The sequence below is a fragment of the Stereum hirsutum genome (genome assembly GCF_000264905.1).
Source record: "Stereum hirsutum FP-91666 SS1 unplaced genomic scaffold STEHIscaffold_3, whole genome shotgun sequence".
Lineage (NCBI taxonomy): Eukaryota > Fungi > Basidiomycota > Agaricomycetes > Russulales > Stereaceae > Stereum > Stereum hirsutum.
Window position 1 is genome coordinate 2,448,484 of NW_006763133.1, and position 14,032 is coordinate 2,462,515.

Sequence of the window (14,032 nt, forward strand, 5' to 3'; positions counted from 1 at the left end):
ATGGAGTTGTGCGAATTTTGTGCGGGGAAGTGGACTGGGACGGGAGGTTGGCGGTGTGGCGCCGAGACTTGGCGTGGAGATGTCGTCATCTGCTCAGGCTGTGCCACTTGGAAGTGCGACCTTCCCCGCGCTGCCTGCGGACGAGCCTACACGAGACGCTCACGGCTCATTCCTCATTTCTTCTGCCCTCTGAAACGCATCTTTCGTTCTCACCACCACCATCGTCTCCTCGACCCAACAGTCCCAATCGAAATCCCATTTGACTCGTATATTTGCTGTTGACAGTACCCTCAGTTGTACTATATGGATTTCATATGTATGTTCCGATTCCTACTTTCTGCGTTGCTTAGCAGACGGCTAACATTCTGCGTATGCAGTCTGTTTGCCTATCCTTTGTAGGTATCTTACTTCTGCATCGGTAGCGACCGTTTTAGGTTAATTATTTATTAAATTTTCTTGTTGTACACAGTCGGGTGCCCCACGAAGATCAAGCCCGACGGTGATCAGACCCCTAGGGTATGCCCTAGGTGCCACAATGGTGCGTCTTTGTCTATTTACTCACCGCCATCCACAGTTTCTAACCTCACTCTTGATGCTACGTTCAATTGTGCGGCCTTAGTCTCAGTCATCCGAGCAAAGAGCAGGACCTGGTTCGAGCTCTGCTTCATCCCTCTCATCCCCATGACCTCGAAACACATCTGGGTCTGCTCCATCTGTCAGTGGTCTGTACCTTTGCAGCAAGGGTACGTTCTCTTCATATTACTCGGCAAATTTTGAATGCCCCCTCGAGTGTGAGGTTCTGACGGTGTCGTTATGATAGGTGGGAGCCCCAGTTACCAGGAGGAGGCGGATATTACCATCAGCAACCACAACAGCCAAATTATCAGCCTGCATACTTCCATAACCAGCCCCCGCCGCCCAAGTAACATGTCAAACTTGTTGACGTTCCCGGCATTTTTTCGCTTTCACTTTCTGCACTCGATGTTGTTGTTCCATCTTCGTCTTCGTATGCTTGTATTTTCTATGCTTCACCCAATTCCTACCGGACCCTTGTATTACGACTGTAACATAACTTGATTCACCCAGGCGTGGAAGAGATTTGCATGAATAATTGATGAACCTTTCTTTTTCGTTGATGCCCAGAACGAAAGCTTTATGACCAGAGGTCAGGAGAACCTCCTTGGCAGGCGGAAAACGATGCCCGAGCACTCACTATCCTCAACCTGCAAGCCTTTCAGACTGAGCGGTAGAATCGACTTTCCGGAGACAATAGAAGGAACTATATTGAGTAGGAATACGCATAACCTGTGGGCCACAACCCAGAATATATGGAAGAGAGCGACTACCTTGACCGACCGACGCGCAGAGGTGGAAACAATGGACACACGGGAGCTATATAAGGAGGCAAGAAAGAAAAGTCCTACAAGGTGAGAGAAGGAGGTATGTATGTGAAAACAACAAAAAGGAATAGCGGCGGCGGCAGAGCATCAAGAAGCGCGGCTCGCGACCTTGTAACATATGCGACGTGCTGTCTACGTCTGAAGATCCCTCTTCGTCCAGCCCAGGCGTTTAACAGCATCCGCTTGCTTGTTGCTGCTGCACGGTCTGGCCGGGCGTGATGGTGGAAGACTTGCCCGTCCCCGAGGGTGTTGAGGTGGATCCCATCCTGCGTAGTTTATCAGTTCGGCATTCTGATACACAGCAAAAAGATGACGCCGTACCTGTCCTTGATCTGCTTCGCCATGGTCAAGAACGCCTGCTCGACGTTAGTAGCGTTCTTCGCCGAGGTCTCCAAAAAGGGAATGGTCAATTGGTCGGCGAATTCCTGTGTGATTTAGAGACAATGAGTCATTGCTGTTGCGCGTCGAAAAAGAGGGTGCACGTACCTTCGCAACGCTATACTCGACAACCTTCTTGCTCGTAAGATCTGACTTGTTCCCGACAAGCAGCTTGTTCACTCCCTCCGATGCGTAACGGTCAATCTCTTGCAGCCATTGCTTGACATTCGTGAAGGTGTCTGAGGAGCAGGGTCGGCCCGTGACATAAGCGGATATTAGCCAAAACAAGAGAACGGACCATTATCCGTGACGTCGTAAACAACGATGATTCCGTGTGCACCGCGGTAGTAGGAGGAGGTGATGGTGCGGAAGCGCTCTTGCCCTGGGAGCAGATATCAGTTATGTGGAGCCGGAACCGAGTGGATATAATCTGTCGTACCTGCGGTATCCCACTGTACGAGCACGAACGAAGGTCAGCAATCACTTCAAGGAAATGTGGAAACAAAGGCTCTGGCAAGCATTGAGGGGTGATAGGAGGGTCGTGGTAGCGCCGTGGCGCCCGAGCCACGCCAGGCCTTCGTGCGGCAACACGAGGTGAAGACTAGCAACCGCCACCTGGAGCCTCGCTCAAAGGTTCAAGACGACTCACAATCTGGAGCTTGACGGTCTTCCCCTCGAGTTCGATTGTGCGAATCTTGAAGTCAACGCCAATGGTACTGATGTAGCTCTCGGTGTAGGTGTCGTCGGCGAAACGCAGCAACAGACAAGACTTGGGGCGACGTCAGCGGAGTCCAAAGAAAGAGAAAGGAAAGGGCACACCTTGCCGACACCAGAGTCACCGATGAGGAGGAGCTTGAAGAGGTAGTCGTATTCGCTGGTGTGCATGATGTGGACGAAGTTGGAGGGGGATGGCAGGTTCTGTTCAAGCGCGGCTTGACCAGGGCAGCGACGAGGCTGTCCTAGGCGTCACGCGTGACGCAATTCTGTTACATGTCCTCGTTCCTCCAAACATCCCCAGCTTTGCTCTTTCAGCGGTCTTCATCGTGCACTGGCAGGTGCGGTGGTAAAGCACCCAATGTATCTCCTTTCAATGAATTCTCAGTGTATGGTAGACCAGCTCAGGATTTAGAGACCGTGTAGGCTCGACGAGGGACCCGAAACATATACCCTGGTCGAGCAATGCGAACTGGCCCAGCAGGCCCAAGCGCAAGGACGAGGCTTACACGCTATCACGACCCACATACCCTCAGTATCTCTTTCTCGTGAGATTTTACCCCGGCGACTTACAAATGGTGCTCTGGAAAGGCCGCTTCTCTGCGGTGCTCGCTGTCTTCGTCGCTCTCGGTCTTTGTGGCGTCGCGGTTGGGACCACTTCAGTCGCCCTGCAGCCTGTCCTAACGCCTATCCCTGATCGCCCTTCACACTCCCGTCGCTTGTCCAGCGACGTCCAATTTAATAACCGCCGCGCGTCAGTAAATTCCCATCACTGTTCTTGCCCCGTTCAGTTGCTGATGTGATCTACGTTCTGCGTTCTTACAGTGCGTATGTTGCGTCCATAAAGTAAATCCGGACTTTCCGACCGGTCGTTCAAACGGGGCTGACTTCTGTTTCAGAGTTGGAGACCAAAACCTAAACGTTCTGTTCGATACCGGCTCCTCTGACCTATGGACAGCCTCTTCGAACTGCTCGACCGCTTCGTGTTCAGGCTCGGGCGTTCCCAAATACACCGCATCTCCATCACTCCAAGTTTCGTCAGGATCCTTCGATCTGGGTTACATGGTCGGCTCGGTGTCAGGAAGTATCGCGTCGGAGACGGTTACTCTAGGGTCGTACCAAATTGTGGCCCAGACATTTGGTAAGGTCGCCACATGTTCTCGTCCGCTTTGAAGGTCGCTGATGGTCGTTATTGCTGATAGGGCTGGTAAAGGATGTGCAAGACATGGACCTATCGCAGCTAGGCAACAGCGGTGTACTTGGACTTGCGTTCCCTGCTGCTGCTTCCGTCGCCGTAACTGCAGGGCAGCCTATCTTGGAGAACTTATTCTCATACTTTGACGACGATCAGCGCTACTTCGCCTTCCGACTCGGAAGAGCTGCAGACGACTCCTCATTTACCATCGGACACCTTGACGAAGATATAGCTAATTCAACTGAGAGTATCGTCTATACCCCTGTCTACTCTCAAAGAATGCCGGATTACGACTATTGGAAGCTACCTCTACACTCAATCACGCTCAATTCGACACTCAACCTGACCTCGGACGCTCATCTCTCGAAGTCCAAGATCTCTGGTTCGCCTACGCCCATCGCCGTTCTCGATACCGGGACGACTTTTATTCTTGGCCCGAAGGATGACGTTCGGCTGTTCTGGACTACCGTCGGGGGTGCTAGGCAGAACGATGCTGGGAACTGGGAAGTCCAGTGTAATAGAGCTGTGTCAGTCGGTTTTGTACTTGGGGATGATAAGACTGGTAGTGTGAAAGAGTACCTGGTGGATCCGATGGATATCAATCAGCAGACCACCAACGCCGGTGGCTGGTGTACGGGCGGAATACAAGGTTCAGACTTCGTAAGCCTTTCATTGAATTCATTGGAAGGATCGCTTGTTTATCCTTTTTCTCTTTCAGGTAAACTCAGGCGATTGGATCTTAGGGGTCGCTTTCCTTCGCGTAGGTCGCTCTTCCCGCACTGATCCTCTGCTCGAGGGCTGTAACTTACACAGGTGTCTTGCAGAACGTCTACGCCATCCACCATGGTGCCACATCGTCTGATCCACCGCGCATCGGCCTTCTCAACACTACAGACTCTTCCGCATCACTCGAGCACTTCCGTGAAGTGCGCGGCGACGACACGAACCCCGCCCTCGACCCTTCAGCTGAAGTCGAGCCTCGGTACGATGGCAATCGCGCACATCTCAATGGGTTGGCTATTCTGGGCATCGTGATCACTGGGAGCTTCGTGTTAGGTGTGGTGATATACTGGATTGTACAACATTGTGTACCGTGGCTGTTTTTCTAGTCGTAAAAGTCTATGTAATATCCTCTTCAGTACGGCAAGCGCTTCGATACCGAGCTTCTATTTGTGCGAGCAAACCAAAAAGGTGTAGCGTGGGTCTTGCGGTGAGGATGTGATGTGGTGGCTGTCGGGCCGCAGAGAAAATGTGGCGGCGGTGCGATAAACCTGTCATCGTTGTATGGCGGCTTCTGCGTGAGAACGGATCGCGGTGAGGTTCGGTGGATGATAAGTAGCCCCTGTGAATCACCGTCGACTCCCTTCCATCTTCTCGCCCTTCATCACCAGTCCCATCTCGCGTATATCGACTTTACTGATATGTCGCAAACGTATCGCCCGGTAGGGACCAAGGGGCTGAAAGTCCGAGTAAAAACCAATGCCTTCGCTGTGGAAATGGATCTTACTAGGGTGAGATCAGACACACCGAAGGAGTACTTCCACTTCGATGGTACAGTCGAGCTTCATTGCATTTTTTATCCATTTGCTCTCTCTCTGATAGCTCATTGACATATCTTACGGTATCTAGTCGGTGCGTGAGATGTCAGGCTGCATCATCTATGTCAATGTTTATTGACATACTCTCTCTGGGCTGCATCGATTCTCAGTCATAGGTAAGAAAGGCATGCCTGCGCCCGACAACGGAAAATCTCCTCTCAACGCTCGTCGTCTGTACGAAATCATCGACAAATTCCACACAACCTACCCCCAAATCTTCCATGGTCGTCGGGCCGCGTACGATGGTCGGAGGAATCTATACTCTCCGTACGACATCCTGGAAGGGCAACCACTAAGGATGGTAAGTCAAAATCTCACTGACCTCAGCTTTGACATCTTCAGTGAATGGCTGACTGTAAAATGTGTATGTCTAGTTCGAAGTGATGATGGGTAGGAGAATAAGGCCGGACAAGCCTAATGCGGGTATCTACAACATCCGTATTGAGCGAGTCGCCAAAGTCGACCTCATGTGCGTGTACTCTGTTCTGACCAGAATCTGAGCAGATCCTCTGATACACTGTGAGATTCATAGGACCCTCAATGCTGTCATTCAAGGACAAGGTGGGCCTTCGGCCCAGACGGCAATAAACCTTGTGCAAGCGATGATTCGCCAGGCGCCGATGCAGTTCGTCCACAGAATCTTTGACATAACTGATTTGTTCTCCCGCTGACTCCCAGTTTATACATTGACTATTAGTGCCACGCAGACCTATAACACCCGCTCCATCTTCCACAATCAAGACACACAGCCGCTTGGAAATACCGGGCTAGAGCTCTGGCGAGGATACTTCCAGTAAGTCCGTCTGCATATTAGGATGCTCATTGTACACTGATTCCGCAAAATTCTCACAGATCCGTCCGTCCATCCCTCGGGCGCATGATCATGTATATTTCTTTCTCTTGTATATTCAGTCTGACACACCCTGACACACATTTTCCAGTAATGTCGACATGTCGACTGCTGTCGTTTACAGAAATATCAATATCATCGACTTTGCTATGCAATACCTTGGATTCAGAGATGTTGGTCAGCTCGTGATGATGCATCCCGGTTCAAAGGAGTGGAAACTCCTCAAGTCGGTTCTGAAGGGTGTCCGTGTCATCACCACCGTACCACCGACGGATCGTCAGAAGGCTCCTCGACCTATCAAAGATCTTATCCCACAGGCTGGCCTCTACGAGTTCAAAATTGGAAACGAATCCTGGACTGTCCAGGTATGTTCTCAGATCTCAGACTGTAGAATTATTCTGTTGTTGCATTTGTCAGACTCATCACACGACTTTAAGCAACACTACCAAAAAGCCCACGGGTATTCCATGCGTTTCCCAAAAGGGTGGGGCATAGGATTTGCGGGTGATGCCGTTGTCCCACCCGAGGTGTGCGTCATTATACCTGGTACGAGCTTGCTGTCATATCCGACGACATTGATGTTGACTTGTTTCTGGACTCAAGGCCAGTTGTACCGAAAAAAGGTCCCCCCTGCGAACATGAAAACTGTGTTGGACTTCTCTGCTAAGAACCCCAGCGACCGGCTTCAAATTATTGAGCAAGGCGTTAACGGTTCAGTGAGTGTCCCTTCTTTGAGTAAGGATTATTCGTAACTATACTCATTGATCTATTTCTTCCCTTTAGTTCCTTAATTACCATCAAAGTGATTCCTTGGGATTAGCTGGGATTAAAGTCGGCACGAGCGCCATGGAGATCAAAGGGAGGATGCTGGATGCACCGCAGGTCGTGTACGCCAACGGTGTTCTGGCTAATACTGTCGGTGTAAGTGACCTTTCTTTGAATATAGGTCAACTACAATTTCATCCTGATTCCCTCTCGATAGAAATCTGGCGCCGGAAACTGGAATGTCCTCAGGCACCAGTTCTTTTCGCCTGGTCGTCTGGTCAAATGGGTTGTCGTCAACCTTGCAGGTGCCCCACAAGAGGCCGCTAATTTTGCGGTCGAACTTCTGAAAGCATGTCGTGCTCTTGGTAAATAAACTTCATTTCTTGATCCCCGTTCTACTGCCTGTGTCTGATTGCATAATTACTAGGGATGGGTACGTTTTTGCCCACAGTTTTTATATGCTCTTGTTATTGGCATTCTGAAATATACACGTTAGAATGTCAACCCGCCGGTGCCGTCTTAGATGGAAATCCAAGCAATGCTTGGGCAGTATGTGCATGCCTTCCCTAATCTTTGTTCTGTGCTGAGTTTGTATTTTTTGGAATAGACTCTAGAGAGCACAAAGAAGCACCTAGCTGATCCGAACAACCCTAAATCACCTCCGTTGCTTGTCGCTGTTGTCTTGCCTGATAGTGCTGCGGAGCTCCGGCGTCTTGTGAAGTTGTGGGGTGATAGCGCCAATGGTGTTCCTACCCAGTGTGTTGTAAGCGATCTCTTTTCACTCCATTGGCACATTACTCATCTGTTTTACACAACAGAGGAGGATGAAGTTGAGGCCCATCAACAATCAGTACATCAACAATGTTGCATTGAAGTCAGTAGCAAATATATGCATGACTCGTTCGGAGGCTAAGTTCAACACACAGAGTCAATGCGAAACTCGGAGGAGTCAATTCCATAGCACGCGGACCAGTAAGCAACCTGATCAACCAGACCCCAACCATGATCATTGGTTCGTGTTGTATTTCAAGTGAATATCAATTTACATCTCTAACACTCTGAATGCTGCAGGTGCCGATGTCTCGCATCCCGGTGAGTTTCTTCCCTGTAGCAGTATTCGAGATTCCACTACTAAGGATTTTATGCAGGCCCTGGAGTGCAGCGGCCATCCATTGCTAGTGTTGTGGCCTCTTATGACCCCTTCTTGAGCAAGTACTCGACTTTTGTTACACTGCAGATGCCGCGAAGAGAGGTCATTGAGAATCTCAAGAGCATGATCAAGGTAGGTACCGACTGCACTATTATCGCTTCAAACTTCATCTCATTAACCTGATAACTCGACTTAGCGATCATTCGAGGTTTTCGGAAGTCGAACTGGGCGCATGCCTGCTATCGTGTTTTACTATCGGGATGGTGTGTCTGACGGCGAATACGCTGACGTCCTTGGTGTTGAAGGCAAAGCCATTGAAGGTGGGGCCTTTTTACCCATATAACTTGATCAAATCTTACAGGCATATTGTAGAGGCATACACTGAAGTGGCTCAGCAAGCGGGGCAAACGTCCACAATGAAGCTCATCTTCATCACCGTTGGTAAACGGTAAATGTCCTCTCTCTTTACTGGCACTGATAGCACTGACTTTCTTTTGCAGTCATCACTTCCGTTTCTTCCCAACCCAGCACGGGTTCGTGAATCCCATCCTCATCGTCCAAGTACAAGTCTTTCTGACTAAAGGTAATGCACAGATCTAGGGATGGCTCTGGTAATGTGCCGTCAGGACTCGTTGTAGATCAGGACATAGCGCACCCACGTGAAACCGACTTCTACCTTCAATCGCAATGCGGACTGAAAGGCAGTAAGTGGACTTTGTACTTCTCCCTTTGCTATTGGAATATCTTGATTCCTAACTCATGAACCTCGTTAAAAGCCAGTCGCTCGTCCCATTATGTAGTTCTTCGGTGAGTTACAACCTACAACCTCTCATCCTATGTTGAGGCTGAGATATAGTAACTAGGAACGACGCTTCTGTTCCGATGGACGAGTATGTTTTCTCTGTGGATTTTTCGTATCCTGCCGCTCATGTGACGAGGAATACTATCTCTAGTCTCCAGGAGTTGTCGTACATGCTGTGCTATAATTATGCTAGAGCGACAAAGGCGGTATCCATTCCTGCTCCGGTGTACTGTGAGTTCTTTTTGTCATCCACGGGGTTTAATCATAATGCTGACTTCTTTACAGACGCAGATGTAAGTGGCTACATCATCTTGGCTAATATTTTTCACTGATAAAGTTGCGTTCAGCTGGCTTGCGAGCGAGCAGGGTTCTACTTCGACGAAAATCTGAACTTCGCGTCCGAGGCAGGTGATAGCGATGGGTCCACCTTTGATCTCAACATGTGGATCAATGGCTTCAAGGGTATACACCGGGCCATGAACACGAAGCTTTTCTTTGTCTGATCTGTCGAACTTCTGTCCGTCATTGCCATGGCTCATACTGATCTTGCCAAGTTCCCACCGTTATTTTCGATGTACCGTGTGTCCAGAATTTTTGCGTGTTACGTTGTATCGTCCGTGGCTGATTTCGCACTTGTCTAGTCAGTACTATGTCTGTGTTTGTATGTTGCTTGTGTAGTCGTAGTTGGCCGGACACTTGTATCGAAGAGAATCAGAGAAGTTACGAAGAAGTCCCTATGTAGTTTGTACGATTGAGTAGTGACCCCCACGTTTATCATTCGAGTCGAGTACCTTGTATGTGAATCGATGTTTTTCGTGTTGTACCGCAGCAATATCGTGCACGGATAGTGTGGTATGCTCAGACCTTCCAGTCGCTTTGCACGAGTGAGTCGTTCGTGCCACCGCCACCCGGACACAGAGCCGACTTCTCGGTGTACACAATCTGTCAGTGGCGAAGTCGCCTTCAAGACTCCGGCTCAATCCTAAACTTCGAATATCTGCAGCATCTCGCCCGGGCCTGAAAGTAACATCGTCGGTATATTTCACCGTGCAGCGCATGTAAGTGTGCAACTGTCGACATCACCGAGGTCGGTCTGTGCCTCCACTCTTCGAACGTTCACGTTGTCATTCATGCGCCGCACTGGGAACTCACTTTATCGACTGACAGCCTTGTACTTGATCGTTGTGGCAGCTTCAGAACTTGAGGACCATGAATCCAGGCACTCTTACCGGAGCTAAAGCTGCAGAGTTTCTGAGAGCTGAATCTGAGCTCATTATCCAAGAAGTAAAGTTGGATTTTGACACCCACGATATTTCTTCAAGATGTGGCGACGACTTACTAACTACACTCTCCTGCCTTGGGTTCCGTTGTCTGACAGGCTCGAAAACAAAAATCAGAGAGAAACAAGGATGTGGGCGATCCTATCAACCTCCAAGGCGTACCTATAGACATGACGGTCCGAGGCCAGTATGTCTGGGTCGCTGAGAACACGACTGTGGCAAGGAAGATCGATCTCGAGGTTTGCGACAGAATTTGTGGTGCCTCTACTCTCATACTATCCTGCTAACTCAAACCAAAACAGTCGGGGAAAAGTATACGGGTTTTCAGAGGACACTCTGCGCCGGTCTCTTGTCTGACTTTGTGCGATGAAGTTCCGGGGTCGAAAGACGGGAAAATATTGATCACCGGCTCCTGGGATCAGGTACGATTGATCCTCAGTTGGTTCCAGTTTTGAGTCCATGCTGACAACAAGCCGATAGCACATAAAATTATGGGATGCAGAGGTGACTATTTTTCATTGTTTATGGTATATAATGATTCATCATTGACTGGGAGCACAACGAGCAGACTGCCAATGTGATCTCATCAACCAACGCACACACAGACTTCGTCAAAGTACTGCTGGTCATACCGGAGCTAAATATCCTCGTCTCCGGAAGCTCAGATAAGACAGTTCGGATCTGGTACAACTCTTCCCCACACGATCTCGCCATACTATTTCGCACTTACTATTCACTTCTTCATTTCGGATCTATACAGGGATTTATCGTCTCGTTCATCTTCAGAGCCCCTCACCTGTCTAGGCTCTATATCCGCACATACTCGTCCCGTGGAAGCACTCGATGCTTATGTCTCGCCTTCTAATCCATCCACCGCAGTTCTCTTTACAGCAGATACTATGGGTGCGATCAAGGTATGGGAACTAGAAAAAGAGACCGGCAGTGACGGAAAACCTTCAATTCGACCTCGTCCGGCGGGCGATGACCTGGATTATCACCGTACAAGGGTCAACCAACTTGTCTACGGAGACGGGCATGTTTGGACAGGTATGGGCTCACATCGCCACTCTCTGATCTCGTCACTGAGTCAGTCTGCTTTCGAACAGCCTCGACGGACGAAACAGTCCAGATCCACCCCTTCCCCGTCCCCGCTCAAGCCAGCAAAACCTCGTCTGGATCCAGGTCCATCCCACCAATAACCCATTCAGCCGCCTTCAGAGCCGTGCTCCCTCTCCCTCTACACCCTCTCCTGGATGCTTCGACGTTTCCCTATCTCATCGCCGCCTCAGGGGACAACATCCGTACCTACGACATTTCCTCCCTCCGCATCCCATCCTTCCTCTCCGAGGACGAAAAGACAGGCGGAGGTCTCAGCGGAAGCAGAGACCCAGGGTCCGCGGAGTTCATCAGAGAGATCGAGGGGCATTGGCATGATGTGACGGGTTTGGGCGTATGGTTGAAGAAAACCAACCTGAAGGAGGGGAGGGGGAAGGAGGTCTGGATCGTTAGTGCGAGCGTAGACCTGACGATTCGGAGATGGAGGTTGGCTGGTTAGTTTTTCCCCTGGTATTTCTTATCAGGTCGAGTTCATGAATCACCACTATCTTTGCGATTGTAGATCTCGTTGCGCCGGTGAAGTCATTGCAAGAACAGAAGGCAGTTGCTCCTGTGGCTCCACCAGTACCGGAACCAACCAACACTGAGGTTGGTGGCGGTTTGACCGAGGAGGAGGAGCGAGAGCTGGCAGAATTGATGGACGAAGATTGAGTACCCGCCTTTCGCGTGTGTATCGTTGGCCAGTGCTTGGGCTATGAACGGTGGATATTGATCCACAATGATAGTTGCGCAGCTGCCGGCTGTATCCATACACTGGCACGCCTGACTCAAGCCAAGGGGGCGGGCATAGTATGTAAGTACATGTCTAAATACAAGGGTGTCCGGTACAAAGGGAACACGGAAGGACGAAAGGAACCTGAAAGTCTCCTCAGAGCTTCGCTTTAGCGACGACTTGACTGTTCGCAACTGCGAGGCTCTTCGCGGCTGTCATCACTAACTCGTCGACACTGGGTAATGTCATGATGGATGATGTATGAATATCAGAAGAACGGAAGTAAAGTCGAAGCATTGCACTCACATCTCCTTTGCCGGTTTGATGTCCTAGGAAGACAAAAATCTTAATAAACCGATATATATTCCATCGAGTGAGTGTAGAACTCACGTTGATCGATCCAGCGACTCGTCCCATGAGCCCTGGAAATACTTAGACTTAGTCTGAGATGAGATAAACGCGTTGGTGAGCACTCACACATTCGCCCAGAAGGAGATTTCTCTGGATGCTTCGCGAGCTCTTCCTCATGCGGAACCTTACCCTCCGAGGTCAGCTTGATGATCTCCTGGTGTCTATTCTCCTCCCTAGACCATCCAAGACCTGTTAGGTACAATTTCTCCTTGTAGAACTGAGACGAAACACCCACCAGTCCCTCACATAATCCGTCTTCCTCACGCTCATCGGTCTCCCCGAATATATCAAAGTCCTAACTGTGTCATCATGCCCAGCACTCAACACGAATTCCTTATGCATCTTCGGCGCGGCCGCCTCCGTGCTCGCCACGAATCTCGTACCGACCCAGACTCCGGAAGCACCGTAAGAGAGAGCAGCAGCGAGACCTCGACCATCGGCAACGGCGCCTGCTGCGACGACGGTGATTGGTTTCCCGGTGAGTGGTGATTTGTGCGGTTTGCAGAGGTCGACTACGGTGGGGATGAGGATTGAGAAGGGAACGTCGCCCGTGTGGCCTCCGCCTTCGCCTGGGGGTGGGGAGTTTGTATGTGAGTTTGAGTGGGAGAGACATTCGCGGCTGCGAACTTACCGGCCTGAGCACAGATGATATCGACGCCTAAACCGAGTATAAGAAGCTATGGCCACAGGTACTGAGAGGTACTGACCTTGGGCGAGTGCCTTCTTAACATGCTGCAACAGATATATAAGACCATGGGATGATTCAAGAGTCGATTCGAGGTTCTACTTACTTTAGGATGACCAATCATGCTATGAACAACAATCATCAGTCACAATAGCTATCTGGTCGTTGGAAGCGCACTGACTTCATGACGAGGATACCTACTCCATGTAGTTTGTCCACCATTTCCTTCGGTGGAACTCCTGGATGACAAGACATATGTAAGCGTTTCTCCTTGGAAAAACCTGACGAACATACGACGTACCGACGGCGCAAACAAAAAGTGCGGCCTTGCTCTTAATAATCACTTCTGTTAACTCCGGGAGTTGTCCACTCGTATAATCATACTTGAACCGCAGACATTCTCCGGTCAGTCTGACACACAGAAAAGGAGAAGAACAGGGGAAGTTTGAACTGACATTAGTCTTACGCGCGTTTCCACCGATTTGAGGAATGAGCAGGTCTACTCCGAACGGTGCGTTCTTGTCTTCAAGGTGACCCTTTAGCTCGTCAATCACGTTCTGGAGAAACTTTGGGCTCATGCGAACACCGCCGATAACTCCAATGCCACCTAGACATGTTACATGGGCATGAGCCTCCCGGACTGTATTGTCTCGATGGTCCATAACTTACCAGCATTTGTGACTGCCGCTGCCAGCTTAGGTCCAGCAGCCACACTCATGCCTGCATGATACCCGACAAACATGAGCATGAGAAATGCGACGGAACGAGTGAGACGTGAGGTGAACTTCACCGGCGAGCATGACGGGGTGATTTATGTTGAACAACTCGGTTAACGGTGTAGTGAGGACTGGTTCTGAGGAAGGCATCTTGCGTATGGCAGTCAAGAGAGAAGATCCTGGGCGGGAATGCAATACATGGTATTGTTAGTCGACGCATTATAAGTGCGAGAAAGAGTATAGAATCAGGTGGCCCTAAA

General features: G+C 50.0%; 6 protein-coding genes across 6 annotated transcripts; 4 read left to right on the forward strand and 2 right to left on the reverse strand.

The window, feature by feature from the left end:
• Positions 1–215: 215 nt before the first annotated feature.
• On the forward strand, positions 216–1,075 carry STEHIDRAFT_145330 (uncharacterized protein). Its single transcript, XM_007301132.1, has 5 exons — positions 216–316; positions 378–395; positions 470–538; positions 620–743; positions 821–1,075. Exons 1-5 carry the CDS (start codon positions 304–306, stop codon positions 924–926), a joined length of 330 nt encoding a protein of 109 aa, XP_007301194.1. The 5' UTR covers positions 216–303; the 3' UTR covers positions 927–1,075.
• A 494-nt stretch (positions 1,076–1,569) lies between these two features.
• On the reverse strand, positions 1,570–2,663 carry STEHIDRAFT_108751 (GTP-binding protein ypt1; the record flags this gene model as incomplete). The annotated part of the gene is made up of 7 exons (XM_007301133.1): positions 1,570–1,666; positions 1,722–1,825; positions 1,887–2,017; positions 2,077–2,160; positions 2,218–2,230; positions 2,428–2,547; positions 2,598–2,663. 7 exons carry the CDS (start codon positions 2,661–2,663, stop codon positions 1,570–1,572), a joined length of 615 nt encoding a protein of 204 aa, XP_007301195.1.
• Positions 2,664–3,067: 404 nt separating this feature from the next.
• On the forward strand, positions 3,068–4,796 carry STEHIDRAFT_145331 (acid protease; the record flags this gene model as incomplete). The annotated part of the gene is made up of 6 exons (XM_007301134.1): positions 3,068–3,246; positions 3,318–3,338; positions 3,392–3,633; positions 3,695–4,347; positions 4,406–4,451; positions 4,501–4,796. 6 exons carry the CDS (start codon positions 3,068–3,070, stop codon positions 4,794–4,796), a joined length of 1,437 nt encoding a protein of 478 aa, XP_007301196.1.
• A 1,259-nt stretch (positions 4,797–6,055) lies between these two features.
• Positions 6,056–9,615, forward strand: STEHIDRAFT_119245 (Piwi-domain-containing protein). The gene is given in 23 exon segments (XM_007301135.1): positions 6,056–6,078; positions 6,138–6,170; positions 6,227–6,500; positions 6,573–6,681; positions 6,739–6,851; positions 6,919–7,056; positions 7,118–7,266; positions 7,286–7,289; positions 7,396–7,449; positions 7,508–7,663; positions 7,719–7,774; positions 7,827–7,912; positions 7,972–7,992; positions 8,049–8,182; positions 8,247–8,370; positions 8,423–8,498; positions 8,551–8,583; positions 8,645–8,754; positions 8,827–8,857; positions 8,914–8,940; positions 9,004–9,083; positions 9,138–9,145; positions 9,200–9,615. 21 exon segments carry the CDS (start codon positions 6,237–6,239, stop codon positions 9,353–9,355), a joined length of 1,929 nt encoding a protein of 642 aa, XP_007301197.1. The 5' UTR covers positions 6,056–6,078; positions 6,138–6,170; positions 6,227–6,236; the 3' UTR covers positions 9,356–9,615.
• A 241-nt stretch (positions 9,616–9,856) lies between these two features.
• STEHIDRAFT_119246 (WD40 repeat-like protein) lies at positions 9,857–11,960 on the forward strand. The gene is made up of 9 exons (XM_007301136.1): positions 9,857–9,939; positions 10,020–10,136; positions 10,231–10,371; positions 10,435–10,554; positions 10,613–10,636; positions 10,701–10,816; positions 10,893–11,179; positions 11,239–11,682; positions 11,751–11,960. Exons 2-9 carry the CDS (start codon positions 10,062–10,064, stop codon positions 11,897–11,899), a joined length of 1,356 nt encoding a protein of 451 aa, XP_007301198.1. The 5' UTR covers positions 9,857–9,939; positions 10,020–10,061; the 3' UTR covers positions 11,900–11,960.
• Positions 11,961–11,976: 16 nt separating this feature from the next.
• STEHIDRAFT_74812 (2-nitropropane dioxygenase) lies at positions 11,977–13,922 on the reverse strand (the record flags this gene model as incomplete). The annotated part of the gene is made up of 13 exons (XM_007300550.1): positions 11,977–12,195; positions 12,267–12,289; positions 12,351–12,382; positions 12,438–12,544; positions 12,607–12,940; positions 13,003–13,029; positions 13,079–13,103; positions 13,163–13,181; positions 13,238–13,295; positions 13,358–13,439; positions 13,512–13,663; positions 13,726–13,776; positions 13,847–13,922. 13 exons carry the CDS (start codon positions 13,920–13,922, stop codon positions 12,117–12,119), a joined length of 1,065 nt encoding a protein of 354 aa, XP_007300612.1. The 3' UTR covers positions 11,977–12,116.
• Positions 13,923–14,032: the final 110 nt, after the last annotated feature.